This window comes from Podarcis erhardii (genome assembly GCF_964252035.2).
Source record: "Podarcis erhardii genome assembly, chromosome: 2".
NCBI classification, from domain to species: domain Eukaryota; kingdom Metazoa; phylum Chordata; class Lepidosauria; order Squamata; family Lacertidae; genus Podarcis; species Podarcis erhardii.
In genome coordinates this window covers 102,346,108-102,368,307 of record NC_138498.1, presented here as the reverse complement: position 1 = coordinate 102,368,307, position 22,200 = coordinate 102,346,108, and the positions used below count along the sequence as shown (strand labels likewise).

Genomic DNA, 22,200 nt, shown 5'->3' with positions numbered 1-22,200 from the left:
TAACCTGAAGTGTCTGTAACCTGAAGTGTCTGTAACCCGAGGTACCACTGTAGTTGTTGCCTAATATAGTTGTACCTTGGAAGTTGAATGGAATCCATTCCGGAAGTCTGTTTGACTTCCAAAACTTTTGGAAACCAAGGCATGGCTTCCGGTTGGCTGCAGGAAGCTTCTGCAGCCAATAGGAAGCCATGTAAGCTGTGTTGGATGTTCAGGTTCCAAAAAACGTTCACAAACCAGAACACTCACTTTTGTGGTGTTTGGGAGCCAAAACGTTTGACTTGCAAGGCGTTTGGGATCTAAGGTACAACTGTACTTGAGTTATGATTAAATATTTTAAAATATTTTTGCCAGTGCTGACAAAGGCCTCCCTTTTTCAACAGTTTCCCGCCACTCTTGTTTATCTATTAATGCACAATGCCCTCATTTGCCCTTAACTCTCATTTGCCTTCAATTGCTCTTTGTGCTGTCAGCACACTTGAGTCTGATTGGTTATGTAGCATTGCAAAACCACCTTGTTCATCAGGCAACCGACAACCAGCTGGGATCACCCATGTGAGTGTTCCAGAAAGGAAGAATACCATCCAAAGACAAAACTGTGCTGAAGCAACAACCAGGGGGACATGGCACTGCATAAAATGTTTAAAATGTGAGTATTCACTCAAAGTGTTTTTTGGAAGTGAACATCTACCCCAAAATGGAAATGAGAGAATACTGGTGCAGACTTGCTTAATAGTTTCAATTCCTAGTCTAAGTGGATGGGGCATGTGGGGCAATGTTTCTGAAGGAAACTTCTGCAAGTCTCCCTTCCAAAGGAAATTTACTTTGATGGACTAGAAAGGAAAGGATCCCCCTTCTTCAAAAATCCTTAAGTTCTCAGTAGTTCAAGCTTTGATCCTTGCAAAAAGAGTTCAGAAACGTTTCAGAATGCTGGATTTTGCTGGGATTCGACCTCATGCCTGTCACCACGCACCATCTCCCCTGGTTTTCCTTGTGGCTTTCTCATTTGTAAGCCTGCCAGCAATGGAAAACAAGGCATTCCTTACTTTCCAAAGAACTCAAGTGCACAAGTCTTTTAATATTTCAACACCTCATCTGCAAAGCCCAGCAGGGAGAGTAGAAAGACAGGCACTGCATGAAACAGAAGGAGGGAGGTACACAACATTGCAAGCCTACTCTTCTTGGACACTGTGCTTTGGAACAGGCAGCCAAGAGAGTGGAATTTCTCTACAGCTGCCCACATCTGATCTTACTGGAAGAACAGCATTTGGTTTTCCCTACTGAGAAGAGGCTGGCTCCATTCTGCAATGGAAAATAAATGTATCTTTCCTTCCTCCCCAACACTCCCCACCCCAAAATCCCAGAGATGAAGGCATCCATCACTTCTTCTGTTAGTAAAATGAGTATCCCATGCTGGGTACCAGAAAGGGATAAGAGAGAGAGGGGGGCAGGGGCAGGTTCCTCAAATGACCCCTCATGTACATTCTCCTCCAAGTCTAATTCAATCCCCATTCCCAAAGCACCCTTGAAACTGTGAGTGGTCTTACCATTAGGTAAAGTGAGGCAGCTACTGAGAGTTGTTAGGAGACCCCTGAATTACAATTCCCAGTGAGATTTAACAATCCTTCTTTGCAGGAAACTCTAGGAATTTGCAGCTCCGTGAGGGGAAATTGGGTCTCCATTCTCCAGGATTTTTTGGCCGTGGCAGAGGAAGGAGGGTGCGGGCCGCACCAGGTGCCATCATTGAGGGGAGTGACAAAATGACAAAAATATGAGGGGTTTTTTAAAATTATCCTGCCCCAGCTGCAGGACACGCACGCCACACCAGGCGCCCAAGTGGCTAGCTACACTGATGTTCTTTGGGAGAAAAAAAAGTGCTTTAAATGTATAGTGTGAAGAAGAAGAAGAAGAAGAAGAGTAGTAGTAGTAGTAGTAGTAGTAGTAGTAGTTTGGATTTGATATCCCGCTTCATCACTCCCCTTCAGGAGTCTCAAAGCGGCTCACATTCTCCTTTCCCTTCCTCCCCCGCAACAAACACTCTGTGAGGTGAGGGAGGCTGAGAGACTTCAGAGAAGTATGAATGGCACAAGGTCACCCAGCAGCTGCATGTGGAGGAGCGGAGACGCGAACCCGGTTCACCAGATTACAAGACTACCACTCTTAACCACTACACCACACTGGCTCTCCAGTGTGAATGTGGTCTGAGTCAAGCCAAAACTTCCTTTGAAAACTTCACCCACTCTCCCCACCTTTGGGAGTTTTCAGTTCACACGCTCACAAATTGCCAAACAAAAATTGGCTAAAATTTCAGTTCTAATCAACAGAAGAGATGCACAAGAGCAGCACTGGACTGTGGGTTGGTTGCAGAGTTCACATCAAATATAGATTTTATAAGCCAAGAAAGGAAAATCTGAGGTCCTCCGGTCATTGTTGGACTTCAGTTCCCATCAGGCCCAGCCAATGATCAGAGATGGTGTAAGCTGTAGAACAACAAGTTACCCAATTCCTGCTGCAGAGGTTATTTTAGTATAAGGTCTGCAACCTGGATTTTTCTCATGTGCCTAAATAAAATGGATTCTGGCTACATACTTCTTGACATGTTTTCCTCTAAGACATCAAAAAAGATTGCCAAAGAATTTCCTACCCTTGAGGCAACAGTCAGATGTTAACACATCAACAATGATTAAAAGTGCTCCAAGTATTTTTATAATTATAAATTACAGTTACATCATCATAATAAATTGCATAATTATGTTTCTAAATGTGATAATACCTATTCAGTATTATTATTATTTTAATCTATAAGGTAAGGCGAATTTGATGGGCCAGTCAATCAAAGAATTATAAACTAAATAAAAAAAGAGCTGCAACATAATGTGGAAAGCCGGATTCTACATAAAATGCAATATAACCAACCTTGATTTGTGGAAGTTGCACACCGTATTTATTGAGCCTGTGTACAAAGCTGCTTTTATCTGAATGGCAGTAAAGAGATGCTTAGAGAAATCTGTTCTGAAGTAAACAAGCCCTGAAGGCTGCTCCTGATTTACAAAAAAATATTCACTGCAGATATTTGCTTTGCAGGGGGCTTCTGCACTAAATACTTGGAGCGGGAGGAGAGAATGAAATAAAAATAAAACCCAAGCCACCCTGAAAACTGAAAGTTCTCTTCTGGTCCCTGCAGAGCCCTGAGTCAAGAAAGAGCTTCATACAGAGTTGCCTGAAGTCTGGAAGGAAAGCAAAATAACCTAATCCATCTTCAAAAGGCCACTATTGAGGCAGAACATTTCATCCCTGAACTCTGCCTTATGGTGCTTCATCTTTAAGCTGGACCTGGACCAGAAAGCGTTTCAAACCAAGGACATTCCTCTAATAGTCCGTCCAGTGCAAAATAGGGCACATTAATGCTGTCAGGTCCAGGACAACCAGAGCAAATAAACTGTAGCAAAGTCCTTATTACTCAGGAAAGGACACAATGGGATGCTTGAGAAAGTTGCATGCATTTTGAACCACAGTCCATTCCCCCCACTTCTGCAATAAGAATAAATTATATTTATTAAATAAATACATGCATCTGCACCGTATGTTGCCAAAACTTCCCTAAATATCCTTGAATCTCATAGACCACGTTTAATCTGCTTCCAAAATCCAGACAGTCACAATCCAGCAGTACAGCCAGTGCTTGTCTCTTTACACACCAGCCATGATTTAAACACACGTGGTTGTTATTAACACATGGAGGAGCATCCCAGATAGGCCTTGAGAGCTCTGACTCAACATTTGTGTTGGTTCAGATTGAAGAAAGACACAGGTCTTCCTTCTCAAGTGCCAGAAACCACATTCAGCCTTCTGTAAACAAACAGATGGAACACCTGCCTATAAACGCTTGTCCAACTTCCTGAACCAACACACAGTTAGCTTACACAGTACTTTCAACCTGTAACAGCAACTATCACAATCGAGGAACAAACTCCTGGAAAAGCAGGCAAAGAAGGAAAGGGATCAGTCAACTCCTGGCCTTAAATTGTTTATGTACCACAGAAATGGGCTTTGCTTTCTGGGCCTTGCTTCACCCACAACCAACATCAGGCATATAATTTGGCAGCTACTGGGAATCATCACCTTCCCTCCCCCAACATTGATTTCTGATGGTTGCAATGGACCCGGAAGCTACCATTAACAACAACAACACCACATTCAGGAATCACCTTGTACATTTGTCTCCAGACAATTTACAAGCATACCACAAAACAGTTGAACATACTTTCTAAAACCGTACAAGAAACAAGGGAAGATAGGTTTAAAAACAATACACAATGAATGCCTAAAGCAAAGACCTTTTCATCCAGTTGGAAAAGCTTGTTGCAACCAGATGTCTTCAATTGTTTCCAGAAAGTACAGAAGGTGCACACCTGTTGTATCTCGACAGGGTTGCTGTTCCATGTTTAGTTTCCCAAAACACATGGGAAATTGTGTTGGCCCAGGGCACTGTGGGAGAAACAAAATGGCGGATGCCAGGAGGCTGCCACTTGCAAGAACTTTGTTGCTCGTTGCTATAATAAAATGATCAGAAAAAGCCTGCTGCTCTACAAGGTGATTCACCACCTGTGAATCTTGGGGAGCGGGGACAGCACAGCAGACACAAGGTCAACAGCATTGTCCTGCAGTGGTCCATGAAGGTGAAAGGGGCAGTGCCCCACCAACCTCAGTTTGTCTTCAGCCAGCCTCCACCTGCCTATTGGGTTTCTCTTCCATAGTCTCAGTGTTGCCCTCGCAGAACTCGGCAGGGAGGAGGGTAGGCTATGCCTGTCATGGGGTCTGGTTCAACTTACTGTTGGTCTTCCTTCATTCTTTCTTAGCTCAGTCAGTAGAGCACATAAACTTCATCGGGAGTTCGCGGGAAAAACCGCAAATTGTATCCTCAAATTCTTCAGAGCACAAGGGGGCTTCTTCATCCCTGCAGCTCTAAAATTATACAAGGCCAAAACTTTGGCACAACTCCTCTATGGTTCCTTTTTGGGCCCGCCTTCCACTGCTTTCTCCCCACTGGAGAGTTCAATCTAGATTTCTAAGAGCTCTCCTCCAAGTCCCCAGATGTGTCTCAAACGCATGGGTTAGATTGGAAACGGGGATGATGAGAGTGGAGGCTAGCATCTGCCTAACATCAATCTACAAATGACTGACATTGAACTTGCTCCCCCGAGGGATAGCCCCATTGACCCTCTGTGACCAAATCCAGTCGGGCTGGCAGACTGCAGTCCTGAACACCCTCCGGAAACTGGGTTTTGCCCCTCAAGCCCTTCTAAGTCTGGGCTTGGGCCAGGCAAAAGCTACAGTCAGGCAAAGAATATTAGACACCGAGAGACAGCAGGACTGTGCAAGGTGCCCCGACTATAGAATTGGAGAAATCGAGAGAGATATAGCTGCACTGGCAGTATATCTCTTCTTTCTCGTATCTAGGGATGCATGAAGGGCCTTTACACTTGCCAGAAGCTCGGCTCTTCCCTCGCCGGTCCTGGATGAAGCCTTTAGAAGGGTCCCGTATGCTCAGAGACTTTGCACCTGTCCATTGGGAGAGATAGGAAGCCCAGAACACTTGTTCTTTAGATGTCCCTTTTATGAAGAGGCACGTAGTAAAATCTTGGATCCCCTACTGATGAGGCTCGCCAACCTCCCGCAAAAGCAAAAATTTGACCTTTTGCTGTTAGGCAAAGATCAGAAGATGACCTGGATGGTCGCCAGATTCTGTGTACAGATCTGTAGGCGCATACCATCGCCCAACTCAAAATAGCCCGGCATGAAAAGCCCCAAACAAGGCTCCATGGGTGATTCTGAGTCAACTCCCTGGGACAGTTTATTGTTGTACATTGTTGCTAAATTTAGTGTTGTACATTGTTTTAATTGTCTGTTTTAACCATATCCACACAGCAGTTTCTAATGTTGTGAGTGTCCTCTATTTAAGAGGCTTCTACTCTGCAGCCTCTTATAGTTGTTTTAACTGCGAGTCTTTTAGTTCTTTTGCTCTTACAGTTGTTTTAACTGCGAGTCTTTTAGTTCTTTTGCTCTTACAGTTGTTTTAACTGTGTGTCCTTGTTTGTTTTTAGTTCTTATCTGTTTTAATTATCAGTTTTTTATCCATCCATTATCCGTGTTTAATCTTGTATTTTATCCAGATGTTTTATCCTATGCCTGTTTCCTTTTTTTTTTTTTTATAATAATTTTTATTGATTTTACAACATAAAGAAAAAACAAAACAAACATAATGCGACTTCCCCAAACCTCCCCTTCACTGCATCCAAATTTCAAAATTTTTAGCAATTCTTCATCCCATTTTTATATTTAATTCTCTTTAAAAAGAGTTTCTGCTTTATAAATTTCGATTTATAGCTGTAATTCTTAGTGTCCAATCCCCTGACATCTTAACATTCCGAAATTTTACAACAATTTTTAAGATAGATTTTAAATTTTTTCCAGTCCTCCTCCACTGTCTCTTTCTTCTGGTCACGGATTCTGCCGGTCATCTCTGCCAGTCCCATAAATTCAGTCACCTTGGTCTGCCATTCTTCCAGAGTAGGTAGTTCTTTAGTCTTCCAATACTTCGCCAAAAGGATTCTTGCTGCTGTTGTTGCGTACATAAAAAAGGTCCTATCTTTCTTTGGTACCAATTGGCCGACCATGCCCAAGAGAAAAGCCTCCGGTTTCTTTACAAATGTCCACTTAAGGATTTTCTTAATTTCATTATAGATCATTTCCCAGTAGGCCTTAATCTTTGGGCAGGTCCACCAAAGGTGATAAAAAGTTCCTTCACATTCATTACACTTCCAGCAATTGTTATTGGGCAAATGATATATCTTTGCAAGCTTGACTGGGGTCATGTACCACCTATAGATCATTTTCATTATGTTCTCTTTCAGGGCACTACATGCCGTAAATTTAATACCTGTGGTCCATAACTGCTCCCAGTCAGCAAACATAATATCATGACCAATATCTTGTGCCCACTTAATCATGGCTGATTTAACCGTTTCATCTTGTGTGTTCCATTTAAGCAGCAGATTATACATTCTAGACAAATTCTTAGTATTGGGTTCTAGCAATTCTGTTTCTAACTTTGACCTCTCCTTCTGAAATCCTAGTTTTCTGTCCTGCTTAAAAGTTTCATTAATCTGGTAATAATGTAACCAGTCTCGGACTTTAGGTTTCAATTTCTCAAAGCTCTGTAGTTTCAGCTTTTCACCATCATATTCTACAATTTCACAATATTTTGGCCAGTCTGTATCCATGTTCAATCTTTTTACCGCCTTAGCTTCCATTGGTGACAGCCACCTGGGGGTTTTACTTTCAAACAAATCTTTATATCGATTCCATACATTATACAATGCTTTCCTAATAATATGATTTTTAAAATTTCTATGTACCTTTACCTTGTCATACCATAAATATGCATGCCAACCAAAACTATTATCATAACCTTCCAAGTCCAGAATGTCTGTATTCTCAAGAAGTAGCCATGGTTTCAGCCAGCAAAAAGCTGCTGCTTCATAATAAAGTTTTAAGTCCGGCAGGGCAAAGCCCCCTCTATCCTTTGCATCAGTCAAAATCTTAAATTTAATTCTGGGTTTTTTGCCCTGCCAGACAAATTTAGATATATCTTTCTGCCACTTCTTGTTTCCTTGCCACTTTCTGCCACTTCTTGTTTCCTTGTCCTCATTTGCGCTAACAATTATCGGTTTAAAAAATCCTAACTGCTATTTTATCTATATGCTTTTTTAATCCTGGTCTGATACCGTAATAAAGTTCATTCATTTATTCATTCAGTCAGTAGAGCATGAGACTTAATCTCAGGGTTGTGGGTTTGAGCCCCACGTTGGGCAAAAGATTCCGGCATTGCAGGGGGCTGCACTAGAATACCCTTGCAGCTCCTTCCAAATTTACAATTCTATGATTTTGCCCCACCAGCTGCCACTAAACAGAATAGGAGCCAAGTGCCCTTGCAGAAGAGACAGAAATTATTCCCGTTGGCTCTTGCATTCCCATGACATAAATGGATTTTTTATAGTTGTCCTGTCCTCTTATAGCTTTGAAAAATATATCAACATTGGATTCTGGCTAACGAAGCCAGAGGGTTTCAGTGGGAAAGGCATTAGGGAGAGGAACACAGGAAGTAAGGAAACAAGAGGAAAGGTAACAGGACACACTTGGTGCTTTGGGGATAAGGATTTCCAAAGCAAGGGTTCTTAGCTGCGCAAGGTTACGTTTGGTCATCTGATAACATAGAGGGCACTCAGCAAAAGGGGAAACACAATTCTCAGGAGGATAGAATCTAATTCCGGCACAAAGTCTACTTTGTGACCAGTGTGCCAGTTCTGCTGAACTGCAGCTGTTTAACAGCACCCCCCTGTTTTGCAGAGACTGCCCCACGTTTCACTCAAACACAGTGAATGTTAAATGGAACAGGAACAGACAGCATGGCCCACAGCAAGGGCTACTTCAGAAAGCACACCATGAGCTTTAATTGCTTTTGCAGACTTCAGCTGCACATGATGCAACCTTTGCTTTCTGTGAACAAACCGGCCACTGGATATGTTGCTTGATTCTTTTCTCTCTTAAGAATAAAACTTGAAATTGTTACTTCTCACATGTAAAACGCTGAAAGCAGCTTAGTAAAGACCTCCTTCAGTCATTCTTCCTCTGGTGCCACACTCAGCCTCCCAAGTCTTGGTTATCTTACTGTTGCTTTCCCTTCATGAACAAAGCACACAGTTCCTTCTAACCTTAGTCCCTAAAGGTAAAGGTGAAGGTACCCCTGCCCGTACAGGCCAGTCTCGCCAGACTCTAGGGTTGTGCGCTCATCTCACTTAAGAGGCCGGGAGCCAGCGCTGTCCGCAGACACTTCCGGGTCACGTGGCCAGCATGACGAAGCTGCTCCGGCAAACCGGCACCAGAGCAGCACACGGAACGCCGTTTACCTTCCCGCTATAAAGCGGTACCTATTTATCTACTTGCACTTAAGGGTGCTTTTGAACTGCTAGGTGGGCAGGAGCTGGGACTGAACGATGGGAGCTCACCCCGCCACGGGGATTCGAACCGCTGACCATGCTATCGGCAAGTCCTAGGCGCTGAGGTTTTACCCACAGCGCCACCCGCGTCCTGAACCTTAGTCCCTATGCGATGTTAAATTAAATTACTCCATTTACTTCAGAAGTTTGTCAGCGTTCTGCGACTGGCAGCTTTACCCTCAAGCAGCTAGAATAGTTGTGAACATTCTGTGACACCACGGCAGCTCAGCCAATGACAAGGGAGATTGCAAGAGGGCAGACATTGTAAGTCTATTACAAGACTCTGCAATATAGGCCTTTCTTCACACCAGAGAGAAGGATATAATGCATTTTCATTTTCGCGGATGACGTTGCCTGGAACTTAAGTGATGCTGTTAGGATCTCAGAAAATTCTTGGCTTTGCTTTCTACAGAGGTGATCAGTCTGCAATAGCCTGGGCAGAGACACACACTGGGCAATAAAAGCAGAGATCTATTCCTGTACAATTCAGGCACTTGGAGACATCTCCACGCTGCAGACCTCTCCACTCTTCTTTGGTCCCATATGCCCTGTTCTCTGCATGTGGAGGGAATAAGATGTAATAATGCATACAGCTACCAGTGATTTTTGTGAATGAAAAGGGTGCCACTGCATGGGAGTGGCTGCCAGATATATTTGTGATCAGACATACGTTGTATTTCCCCCCTACAAGGATGGGCTGGAATTGCTCATGTTCAGGCAAAAGGGGCATTGTGAATTGTGTGTGATCTGATAGAAGCATTGAGGGCACAAAGTACATTTGTTTGTATGCATAGGTCTATATCTAAGCTGCACCATTAACCTACGTGGTGAAAAGAATGAGAGGGATGCCACTGCCATAAAGGACTTGCAAGCTTTCTAGATATCTGCCATTCGACTTCTGTTTCAAGTGTGGGTTTTTTTCTTTTAATGCAGATACTTTTTTTTTAAATGGAGGCACAATTCAAATGCCTCTGATCATATTCCGTACTTAGGGTTTGTGGATATTTTAAGAAGTCATAACACATTTTATACATGGAGAACTGTAGCTACTTTCAAAGAGGTTTTTTATATATCTCACAACTGCCTTTGGTTATGGCAACTTCTCAGTCTCCCAGGACTTGAAATCCATCCCTCTTTTGTACAGCTGGCATTGATTCCTGCTCTTCTTGAAGGAGAGGATAAAGAGCGTCAAAGGAATTGTTTTGAAATAAACCAAAAGTCACGCTACATAAAGGAATTCTGCTTGAGAGACAAATCAAAGGGAGATGAACTGTGGAATTTGCCACAGTGGGACTGTCATAGCTAGCCCACAAGTGCTGCAACGCTCTGAAAGGAGACTAAACACTAGGCCTTTATGTTATGGGACAACTGGCAGAAAGAAGAGGAGGAGGAAGAAGTCGTTACTCTATACAAATAACAGCTCCTGTGATAAAACTGACTGTAGATTGTACCTGCAGGAGGGAGAATTGCTTTATGACTGAACACTCTACTCAATTAAAAATGAAGTCTACTCTGTCTTAGAAAAGTCACTTAAGTAATGCAGGTGGATTGCAAATGGAAAAGAAATCCTGGTAATATTTTAACAATGCTTTTAAGAGTAGCACATGTTCCGAACTCTGCGATCATTCTCCAAAGGAAGTGAGCTTCATACAAGGTGGCAATGTGTTTTGATTTTAAACACTTTTTTTAAACCCACTGTGGTTTTCCTTGCATTTCCCACTTTGGTGCATTCTGAGTAGTTTCCTTGGAGCAGTCCCTCAAAATCCATTTGGCTTGAATTCTGAGTTCTAGTTCCTCATTAACAGCATTTCAGTAGGAGCAGCTGGCTTCCTCTCCTGTTACCTCTGAGTATCTTCTCTGTTGCTATATCAGAAGCATCATCACAGCTGAGACCATAGCCAACCTGGGGTGGCCACAGCAAGAGGCCAATTTTTAAATGTCAAGCCCTTTTCCTAAGTATCCTGAGCACTAAAAACAGCAGATTAAACTTGATTGTTGAAGTCATACATGAACTCAGGAATGTACAGAACAAGATTTAAACGTAGAAAGTGATTGAAGGGATGAGAGAAGACTTAAACATGGAAAAGGATGAAAAGTGAGAGTGGTGGAAAGAGGGAAAGGAGAGTTTAGGGTGATTATTTAAACCTAAATTGAAGATCGCTGGAGGAGAGGAAGATCTTCAATGGAGATCAAGAGGCAAGAGTTTCCTCTTCCACAACTCAGCATCAAGATGGCTGGAAGGGAAGAGAAACGTCATGTCTAGATCTCTCCTGAAGATCAGTAGAAGCTTTTACCCCTTCATGTCTTCAGTGTGAAGGATGTGTTTTTCTTCAAGTACGTTTCTCCCTCTTCATCTCACTGTGGAGAGGGGAGGGAGAAACATGGCTGAAGCTCAAGAGCCAGCATTTCCTCCTCTCCATCCCTGAAGATCAAGATACTTGATAATAATAATAAGCTTGCAAAAAAGAAGAAGTGATGATTGCTGCACAGACATTCCATCCGAATGAAGCTTGGGATTGGCCTCAGCAGCTTCCTGCATCTGTCTATGAAAGCCCACACCACATTTGAGAAGAAGCCCCCTTTGCTCAGCCATGCTATCAAGACCACAGACATCCCTCCCCCTTGAGGATTCACTTAGAGGCAGAGGCTGGATTCTCCTCCTCGCTCCACTGCCGCACCTGACATGTGCTGCCATACACACTGCAATGTCATTTTGCTTCTCATTCCAGGCAGGCTGCATCTGCCCCATTATCTATCTATCTATCTATCTATCTATCTATCTATCTATCATCTATCTATATCTATCTCTATCTATCTATCTATCTATCTATCTATCTATCATCTATCTATCATCTATCTATATATCCATCTATCCATCTATCCATCTATCCATCTATCCATCTATCCATCTATCATCTCTCTCTCTCTCATCTACCACCTACCTACCTACCTATGTATATCTTTCTGTTCCCAGCTCAATCCCACTGGGAGATTATGCCCTCTCAATGGGTGTACCAGAATATCAGGAGAAATGCCTGCTTCTCACCCCGTAAGCAACACAGCCAGGAACAAACAAGCATGGAGGAGGAAGGAGATTCATGTTGGTGGTTAATCTCCAGGTCTTCCATCCTGAGACCCTAAGTCTCAAGTGGGGAAACTGCGTCCCTCCCCATGCCGCTGGACTGCAAATCTCATCATCCCTGAACCACTGTCCATGTTGACTGGGGCTGATGTGAGCTGTGAGTCCACCAACATCTGGGGTGGGGTGGTCACATATTCCCCATCCCTGCATGTTCCCCATCCCTGCCCTAATGGCATCAGAACAAACAGGTATCGTTTCCTGAAGGCAAAACTTGCATGTTGCTCTCTAGCAGCTGGGGATACAAAACAACAAGGGCAGGATACTCTCCCCCAAAGGGACCTTCCATGTGATTATTCTGCAAAAGGTTATTCGTTCAGCCAGGCACCTATTGCCGCAGAATGTTCAATCCAGCCCTTGCTAAGGTCCAAACCAAGTACACTTAAATCTTCACAGCCCTCCATATTTGCAGCAATACATACTCAACACAATGACATCACCCCGACCTAGGGCAGGATCGCCCATTGAAGCAATAAGACCAACAGAAAAATACTGGGCAAACATCATTTACCTGAATTTCCCACCGTAATGTCACAGCAAAAGCACCGCGCTCTAAAACAGCACCCCTACCTGTGGCATTGGAAAGAGCGAGGGACTCCATCGAACCCCGTGGCGTTTGTTCTGTGGGCGCCAGATCCTCGGTGAACTTCAGTGCGTTGATGGGATGCCTGGTCCGGCACTGCTGTGCAGATCGACTGCTGTCTTCCTCCTGGTTATACTTGGAGACCTTGTAACTCCCCCTGGTGTCGCCAAAGCTCTGGTTGGACATGTCACTGTAACTCTCCTGCGAGCGTAGCCTTCCTGAGTAATAATCTTCCCGGCATTCTTGGATGAAGCTGCCGCCGTGTCCCTTCATGGCCAGGGAGGAGCTCCTCTTTGGGTTGCTGAAATGTTTGCCCCACAGCTCCTGCTGGCTGCTTGGGCTCTGCCCTGGGTTGTAGGAAGTCCTGATGTTACACTGGCTGAGGAGCTGCAGAGGGCTTTGCGACTGACTTTGCTCCATTTTATTCCCGTAGTGGTAGGCTTCGTCTCTGCTCCTCCAGATGTGGTCCCTGTTGAGGCTGGGCGTTTGGCTGGACAAGCTCAGCAAGTCCATCTGCAAGGAGAGGGGGTCCACATCCGTAGACAGCCTGCTGGAGGTCACCTGCAGCTGGCTGCTGCCCTGGCTGGGGGCTCCCTCTTCTCCCTTGTTCCTGTTCTTGCCGATCTTGGCGCTTCGCCGCGACTCTTTGGCTCTGGCGCTCTGGAAGGCGGAGTCTGATGAATCCGAGCCGTTGGGGTCGTCACCCATGCTGCACGCCCTGGAACAGAAAATCTGCCCTTGCTTCGGCAGGAACGGTCGTCCAAGCAGAGACTTCTTGCACTGTGCACAGCAAAAGCAGGTCTCCGTGGCATGCCAGTGCTGGCCGTCATACGTCATCTGACCCTGATCAATGCCTTTGGAAAAAAGAAGAGAAATATGGTGAGCATCTACTAATCTAGAGAACGATTAGGACCAACTGGATGTGACGTTAAAGCTCCTGAACTCTGGTGGGGAATCGGAGTAGTCAAAATTCAACATGCTAGCCATGATACCAACCTGAAACCTGAGATTGTGATAGAGGATCACAAATAGTACACCATGATCTTCACACTGTTTGCTGAAATCTGCTTGGGATAGGCAATAAAATATTAAACTCATCTCCAGGTATAGCTGCTCAGGTCTCCGTTGTGCTCCAGAAAAATTAATAGTAATCCCATTTTTTCTAGCCTAGTCTTCTGTTCCATAGGAGGAAGGAAAATAGGAATGACCCCAAGTTGCCCAGTTTGCCTTCCTTTGTCACCAACCTTCCATCATGAAACAGCGGGGCGGAGTGTGCGGAGGACAAAGTGTGCCTTGCTCATACGCTTAACTCCCCCTGGGGATTACCAGAAGAATTAAATGCATTGTGGTCTTAACAATGAGAAACACTGTTCCCAGCAAAGGGTCCCAAAGCTTACCCGTCACAGGTCAGACCAGCTGCCAATGGAATTAGCACAGATCACCACCGCCATATTTAGCACAGATGAATTAGCACCGTGGCGAGTTTTTACTCTGTGTTCAGAAATAAGAAGCTGGCTTCAAACCGTCTATTTCTGGCTCTCTTTATTCTAATCCATGGGGTAGGTTTGTTGCTGCTTTTTAAAAGGCAAAGTGGCATGTCTCAAACTTCCGGAATAGAAATGGATCAGAAAGATGTAGACAATGGAGAGCAAGCAGTGATCTATACCAAGGCTAAGCACACAACCCCTTCTGAGCCATTCCCATTGGGGAAGCAATTCATTTACTACAGTAGAGTAGCACACACCGAAGTTATGGACACACACACCCTATTCAGACAATGTCGTGGCATCATATAAGTGCATGGCGAATACATGTTTCAACTATTCCTTTTTTCCAGGAATGGTTTTCAGGTATTTGTCTCTTGCTCCCTATTTTTGCCTTTGCATGAGATTTTGGGTTTTTTAAGCGTGCACACACACAATGCACCACAGCTGCTCTTCTCGATTTTCTGCCCCTTCCTCTAATCCTCTAGAAGTCAAATCCCTGAGTGGGAAACAGATGCATCTTGACTTTACTGCACACTCAAGAACTCTCAGCGCATCATACAGTTTCACAGGCAGCAGCTTGTAGCATTTTCAATGGGTAAGTAAGACAATATATTATGGGGCAATTATGCTTTTATAATATAGCACCCTTTTGGCCTTTAAATCACATGATCAGGCCCAGGTTACAGCTACACCAAGGCTTTCTTGCTTGCCTTACTAAATAATACCTGTGCTTCGCTTCCTTGCTATCCACTGTATAACTACTGTGCCAATCAGAACACTAAATGTTGCTGAGCAAATCTTGAGTTGAAGCAATGTGGAACCATATTAGATTATAGTAGTATACATTATTTCTTAAAAGAAAGAAACTTCTGGTCAGCTTAAGGGATTCGAGTTCATGAATGTGCGTGCCATAATAAATTTACTAGTCTTTAAGGTGCCACAAGACTCCTTGCTTTGCTTACACACTACTTCAGAAGCCAGTGCAGGACATTCTATCGTGGAGTAAAATAATGCTGCGTACCACCCGTGAAAAAGGGTCTTCAGGCATGTGCAATATTGTGTAGGTGGTTCAGAGGCTAGAATTCAGGGTGTGCCCAGTTGTTACTGTTTTAAAAATGTGCTTGTTTTCAGAGGCCTGGTTTGTGCATCACTCTATGCCAAACCATGGCTTAGAGCAGCAGTTCTCAACCTGTGGGTCTCCAGATGTTGTTGGACTACAACTCCCATCACCCCTGAGCTGTGGCCTTGCTAGCTAGGGGTGATGGGAGTTGTAGTTCAACAACATCTGGGGACCCACAGGTTGAGAAAGGCTGCAGGAGAGGAAGTCATGGCAGCTTTGCTCCCAGACTCATGGTTGGCTCTCTCCAGACTAATCATGAGCTGTAAGCAACCTCTGCCATATGGTTTATGAGTTATCTGAGAGATCTAACCCATGAACCTAGGTCTCAGCAACATGCAGAAACAAACCATGACTTAGATCAGCTCCTGGAAGGAGCAAAGCAGCCCAAACCCCTTGATCCAAAGGGCATACAACCAATATGTGTGTGTGTTTATGATCCTACAACTCTTCAACATCAAATTTTCACACTTGCTGCCACAACTGGATTTAAATTTGGTGGGGCTGCTGGAGACCAGATTAAATTGGCTGAGGGCTTCATCCAGCTCGTGGGCTATGTTAAAATGCAATCCACTGGCAATTATTATGGCGCTGCCTGTGTGATCTGTTTTATTTCAATTAACCAGCATCATCCCAAAGGCTGAGGGCAGGTAGCAACATGTTTAAAAAGCTGAATCAAGAGAAGCAAAGAACTGAGATTCTTAAGTACATAAATAATAACATACACCTTAAACGGAAACAGAATATTCTTGCACCCGAGCTTGCAAATCTACTTAAGTGAAATGCAGTTCACTGAGGTTTGAATTTCCTGGGAAGAATGGGGTTCACATTCTAAGCGAGTAATTCGCAGCAGTCCTCCCCACAGCCTTTACGGAAAGATTATCATCTTTAATTTACAACCCACCAGCGAAATGTCTGTCAAATCTGATAGGTGGGATGGAGAGCGCTAGATCCATTTTCACTCTTCCTAACAATGTGCAAGGCTGTCTGCTGAATTTTTTTAAGGGGGCTAGTTATCACACAAAAGGCAGAAGATACAGGGATCAGTTCCACTGGGTTGTCCCTTCTATGGGGGCAAATGCTCATGAGAAGCTCACAGAGGCTAAGAGATGGAAGTTCTACACCAGGGGAGGTCAACATGTGCTCTCTTGATGTCCCATCGTTCCCAGCCAATGTGCCCAAAAGGCAATGAAAATGGGAGCTATAATCCAGAAACATTTGGAGGGGAAGTCTCCACAATACATTTGAGTGTACCCCTACATAATTGCTTTCCCCCTTATTAATATTAATATTAAGATATAAACATAACATTACCAAAACAATTGGTTTTCCTCCTCCTGCCCCTTTCCCAGAACCGAAGACTAATACAGCAGATTTCCCCATAAATCTATATGCATAATGGTAGGTGCCAGACATCAAGGGGGTTGTTTGAATACTATGTAAAGGAATGTAAAGCCATATTTGAGCAAAATCATCCCTATCAGTTGCATCATTCAGGGCATGTTCTCCTTTGGTTAGTTTCTCAGATAAAGCAATTGACCACACTTCCTGTTTCCATTGTATGATATGTAGATGTCCTTTCCAATTTTTTGATATGAGCAATCGTGCCACTACAAGGAAAAGAAGTGGCAAGTTCCTTGTGCAATAATTTGACTATCTTAAAAAATTAAGTTGAGTATCTTTAAAACCCCCCAACAGCTGCTGCAGATTGCCTGCAGCATGCCTACAGCATGCCAGCTTTTCATATCAAAACTGCTTCTATTTGATAATTTGGATCCCTATACATACCTTTATTTTGCAGCTGAGTTCATCAAAGGATACACTGGGGGAGGTGACAAGCTGTTACCTTAGTAACACCTACCTACATACAGCAAAGTAGCTTTTGGAACTAAGAACGTCTTTCGAGAACAGAACGTTACTGATCATATTCATGCATCTCCGTAGTCACGGAGTCAGTACATCTGACTAAAAGAAGCCCCTTCTGCAACTAAGTAAAATGTAGATTTTTTCTTTAAAGTATGATGCAATGTAGCATACCATGCCCTAACATCTCAAAACAAGGGAATGCTGCGCTCACTGAGCTCTCTTGGTAGGAGAGCAAGTGCAGGGTAATGGTTAGAGCAACAGAATTTTGATGTGAAAATATCCCATTTGCTCCTAAAACTGCCTTGGTAGCCTTTGCAAAGAGCTGGCACTTGTTGACCTCATATGAGGTTGCCTGAAAAGGAAGTTCTTCTTCATAAGCTCTTCTACAAACAAAAGTGAGGCAGGTAGCAACTGGGGAGAGGGTAATTTCAGTGGAGATGCCCCATTTATGGAACATCCTCCCTGGAGAAGGTACCACTGTAACAACAACAACAACAACAACAACAACAACAACACTGTCCTTTACGGAATATTGGTTCAGTACTTTCCTTGAGTTCTCAGATGAGCAAGTCAAGGATAATTTTAATTTGGATTAAAATCCAAATAAGCATCTGAGATACATTCTTGTTAAAATCTGTGATAATGCACTGAAAAACTGATTCAAGGAATTGTATGGAACAAACAGGATATTAAGAATAGGTAATGTGCCAGTTCAGATACTATCCTCTTGTTAAGACTTGTCCTCTCTTAAATTCCAGGATATATAAGCTTCAAAAGAAGAACATTAGCTACAGATGGGTCTCCCCATTTAAAATGAGTTTTGCTTTGGTGGTGTTGTTTTTTTAAAAACTACAGTGTGTGCTCATATTTCTGAGAAAGGGAATTTAATTTTGGAACAGCTTAGGGACACTGATGGCAAGCCAACTGTTCATGATCTTAATTATAGAATTATAAAGGAGATCGTTCTCATTTCTGATACTTTGGATTTTGTATAGCTGTTGTTGTTGTTGTTGTTGTTGTTGTTGTTAAGAACCCACCCTTCACCCTAAGGTCCCAAGGCAGGTTACAACCATTAAGACACAATGCTAAAAAAACCCCTGAAATGTATTAGTGGGGGAATGATCTATTATTTGTTTTGAATCAGATGTCAAGGAGATGAGTAGCTACATAACCTTTAGAAGACATACGAAGGCAGCCTTGTATAGGAAAGCTTTTTAATGTGTAATGTTTTATTATGTTTTTATATATCTTGGAGGCTGCCCAGAGTGGCTGGGGCAAACCAGGCAGATGGGTGGGGTACAAATAAAATCATCATCATTAAAGGTTTTATGTTCTGATGGAATCATATTTGGTTACTCTTTTGGATGGCTTTTGATTGCTATGACTTGGTATGATGGATTTTTAAAAATACTTTTTTTAAAAAAAAACCTGCTTTGGTCCACCTGTGACTTTCTACTCATGAGCAATCCGCCCCCACGACTCTCCCTTATAGCAGCTACGGAAGGACAAAAGCACCACAACACTACCTGTAAATGCCAGATTCCACTGGCTTTGTTACAAGAGCGGCCACAATCTCCCCCCCACCCTTTGCATGATTACCACCTGCAGCACTAACTGACAGGCAGATGCCATGCATTCCATGCAACTAAAGACAAGGCTCTCCAGCAACCAATAGAGTTTCCACCTCAAATAGAGCCACTCACACATGGGTAGTTCTTCAGCATGCTTCCCCCCCCCCCCCCGCCCACAAAAACAACAACAGAGCAGTCAGAAACAGACTGGGACAGTGCAGATCTATGCCTGGGAAGAGCTGGGCAACAGCTAAGTGTTGATAAGCCCTCAGCTAGTATTCTTCATTTGGTTTTCATGACCTGGATTTAAGACTGTGGAGGGCTGGATTTTAGCACTTTCAGACGCCTTCACTTCTTTAATTGAGCTTGACGGGAGATATTACATCGTAATATTTTAGAACATGGCTCTATGGGTTGTTGTTTTTTAAAGGCTTCTGAGTAAGATTTCCCAACATATTCAAACATATAAAATTACTCCAGGCATCCTGAGAGAGCTTCAGAGCCGTTTTTCTGAATAGCTGTGCAATCTCGTTAAAAGCACTTTTGAGAGCAGAGTTGCTTGCTACCATGCCTCACGGGCACAATGTCTCCTTCCTTAGCATAGAAAAGTAAAGTTTTTTTTAACAACAACAACAACAACAACAACAACAACAACAACAACAACAACAACACCCACATAGATATTCCTTGATCTTCCCTCTCTTTTTTTCCAGGGCTGAGGACTATTTCTTTTAACTGATGAAATCAGGAGCCCGATCCGGAGCTGGCATTGGCGCTAGAGATTTTCCTTTTCTTCCCCGCCAGCAGTAAAACTGCCTTGTAGACTCCGGGCCCAAAGCTAGATGCCTACACCTGCCAAGTGGTTTGTTGGACTGCTGACAGAAACAGATGCCAGGGCCTGTCATGTACTTCCAAAACAAAGCCATTTCAACTGCTCGCCTAGGGGCGCGCTTCACCTTAAAACAATAACGCAACGGGTGTATCGACACGCCATATCGTGTTCGTGCCTTAAAAAACAAAAACGAAAGAAATAATGTCTGCAAACCCACATCAAAGGTTGCCCGGCTATCGTTCCCACTCCCGACCACCCCACCCCCAAATTTGGCAGCGAGGGATGGAGATTTTGAAATGGCTCCCTTACCAATGTGCTGGGCGCAGGTATCGCAATACTCCGCGTATAAGGATTCGAAACAGTTGCAGCAATATGGCCGTCCTTCCTTCATGATGTACCGCTGCCCGCCCAGCACTGTTTCACATTCAAAACAGCAAAAGTGCTTCATGTGCCAGTGCCTTCCCTCAGCCTCCGTGCATTCGTCAGCAAAGATAATCTGTAGTGGGAAATCAAGCAAACATGTTAGGGCCTAGAAAGCAAAGCTTCGCTCATTTTTCTTGCGACCTGTCGCAGAAGCCATTTGCCTAGATGCTCAACGCATGAGGAGACCGATCGACAAGTAAATAAATATTAACTTGTCCTGTGATTCGAGCTTGCTTTTTAACAGCTTCGCTGCTTCAAGACTCTTACGCCTACGCCTTTTTTTTGAATCCTAATTTTCTACTGCAGCAAATAAATCAAAATAAATCAAAATGGTTGTTGAGAAAATGGGACGTACATGGTACAGGGGTTTGTGTGGAATAGCCTAAGATGACCCCCATTCCATTTTCAGTAAATGGGGGCCAGGAAGTGGGAAGCATTGGGTTAGGTTTTTTTAATTATTCTCTTACATTTATATTGATATTTCTTCTGTACATGCAACAAGGGCAAACAAGCTAAATTTCACAAAATCTTGACTGTGGTTTGGGCTCTGATACCTCGACTACCAGGGAGCTGGAGAATCTAAAGATTTCGGCAAACTAATGAGGTGCAGCAGTGCGTGATTAATACTGTGGTTCGAAATCAACAAGCCGTGTTCAAAACCCTAAGCTGCCATGAAGTTTGACAGTTTGAATTCACTATGATCCTGTCCCTGGCCTATTGAAACAGGCTGCAGCTTCCCTCTCTCCCACCTCTCAGCTGCAGACTGGGCATTAAAGGGGTGGAGGAGAAAGCACACACAATTTATCATGTACAGTGTTGTACACAGTGCAAATCTGTTTCGATGAAGGCAAGTGCAGATACCCCACCCTGCAAAAGGATAAACTGTGGATGAATGGCCAGCAGTTCTGGGCTTGGCATGGGCATTGGGCTAGGTGTGGGCATCTGCATTCATGCATGCTTGTGCTGGTCGCTGCAAAGAGAAGCCACTACACAGGCTAACATGTGAACCAGTCTGGCGATATTTCACACCTTTCCTTGTTTGTAGAGCTGCAAGACGTAGATGCAAAGATAGGCTGGCAAAGAGGACTTTGGAAACTTGCAGCCATTCATCATGATTAACAGGAGGAGAGATGTTTGGCTGGCCTTACCTCATCACACGCCGCACACCGAGGCTTGAGGCATTCCGCGTGGTGCCGGCCACAATAAATCTTCCCATCTTGATAGAAATAGATGAGATCTACCAGCAGCTCGTTGCAGACGCTGCATATAAAGCATGGCGGGTGCCAGCAAACTCCATGACCTGCCCTCGATGCAAAGACGGCTATGTCTCCTCCATTGATTTGGCCTCCACACTGCGAAGACATTAAGGAGGAACCTGCTCTTACGACATTCAAGGGGGAAACAGCTGAGGGCAGCTCATGGCAGCATTGGAAAGAATACGAGGTTCTACCAAATGATACATCATGCATGCTGCTCCTCTGGTTATTCACAACCCAGGTCCTTTGTCAAACTGGGGTTCAAATGAAAATGAAATGATGCGCTCTACACGTGCTCTACACATGAGCACGAGCGCCATCACAGCTCCCAATCACAGTGCAGTGGTTGCTGCTTGTACGCTCCAAACCCTGTCCATATATGGATGGGGCTTGGAGCAAGCAAACAACAGCCGTAGCACCAGATTCTGCTTCTCTTTCTGCCTGTTCTGTCTTCCATCGCAGAGAGAGGGAGGCAAGAGAGCTGGGCTGCTTTGATAATGCATAGGAACTTCGCAGGATAGCACGCTTCCTTCCACTTGTATCTGGGTTCCCTTTCGTGTGATCAACATGTTGGGAGGTCTTCCCATATTGAAAAAAATATGGGGAGAAACAGTGGGGGTGTGTTGTGTTCTGATTTTTAAAGAATCTTTTAGAAATTTCAACATGCAAAATAATAACATACTGCTATTTTTCCAGTCTTCTTCATGTCTGCAAGGGAGAACCAGGTGGAGGTTTTGTCCAAAGTATTTTAGACATGAGAAAATACACGCTTTTCTAGGTTCCCTCAATTCTGGCTGTGAGCAAGTTTGTTTTGCTTATGGTTTTATGGTCTAGCAATGCACGGCCTAGATGCAATTTCCCCTGGGGATT

The 22,200-nt window shown here is 43.8% G+C and overlaps 2 protein-coding genes across 4 annotated transcripts in view; one reads left to right on the top strand and one right to left on the bottom strand.

The window, feature by feature from the left end:
• The window catches only part of LOC309337153 (uncharacterized protein C3orf49), a 503,307-nt gene that overhangs the window by 203,373 nt on the left and 277,734 nt on the right, over window positions 1–22,200 (top strand). The window lies entirely within an intron of this gene.
• PRICKLE2 (prickle planar cell polarity protein 2) overlaps window positions 1–22,200 on the bottom strand; it is a 266,815-nt gene that overhangs the window by 19,881 nt on the left and 224,734 nt on the right. For both annotated transcript variants that reach the window (XM_081852494.1, XM_081852495.1), the window contains 3 exons: window positions 21,223–21,426; window positions 19,961–20,147; window positions 12,766–13,632 (listed from right to left, as the gene is read on the bottom strand). In XM_081852494.1, coding sequence (XP_081708620.1) covers window positions 12,766–13,632; window positions 19,961–20,147; window positions 21,223–21,426 — 1,258 coding nt within the window. The remainder of the gene's footprint in view (window positions 1–12,765; window positions 13,633–19,960; window positions 20,148–21,222; window positions 21,427–22,200) is intronic.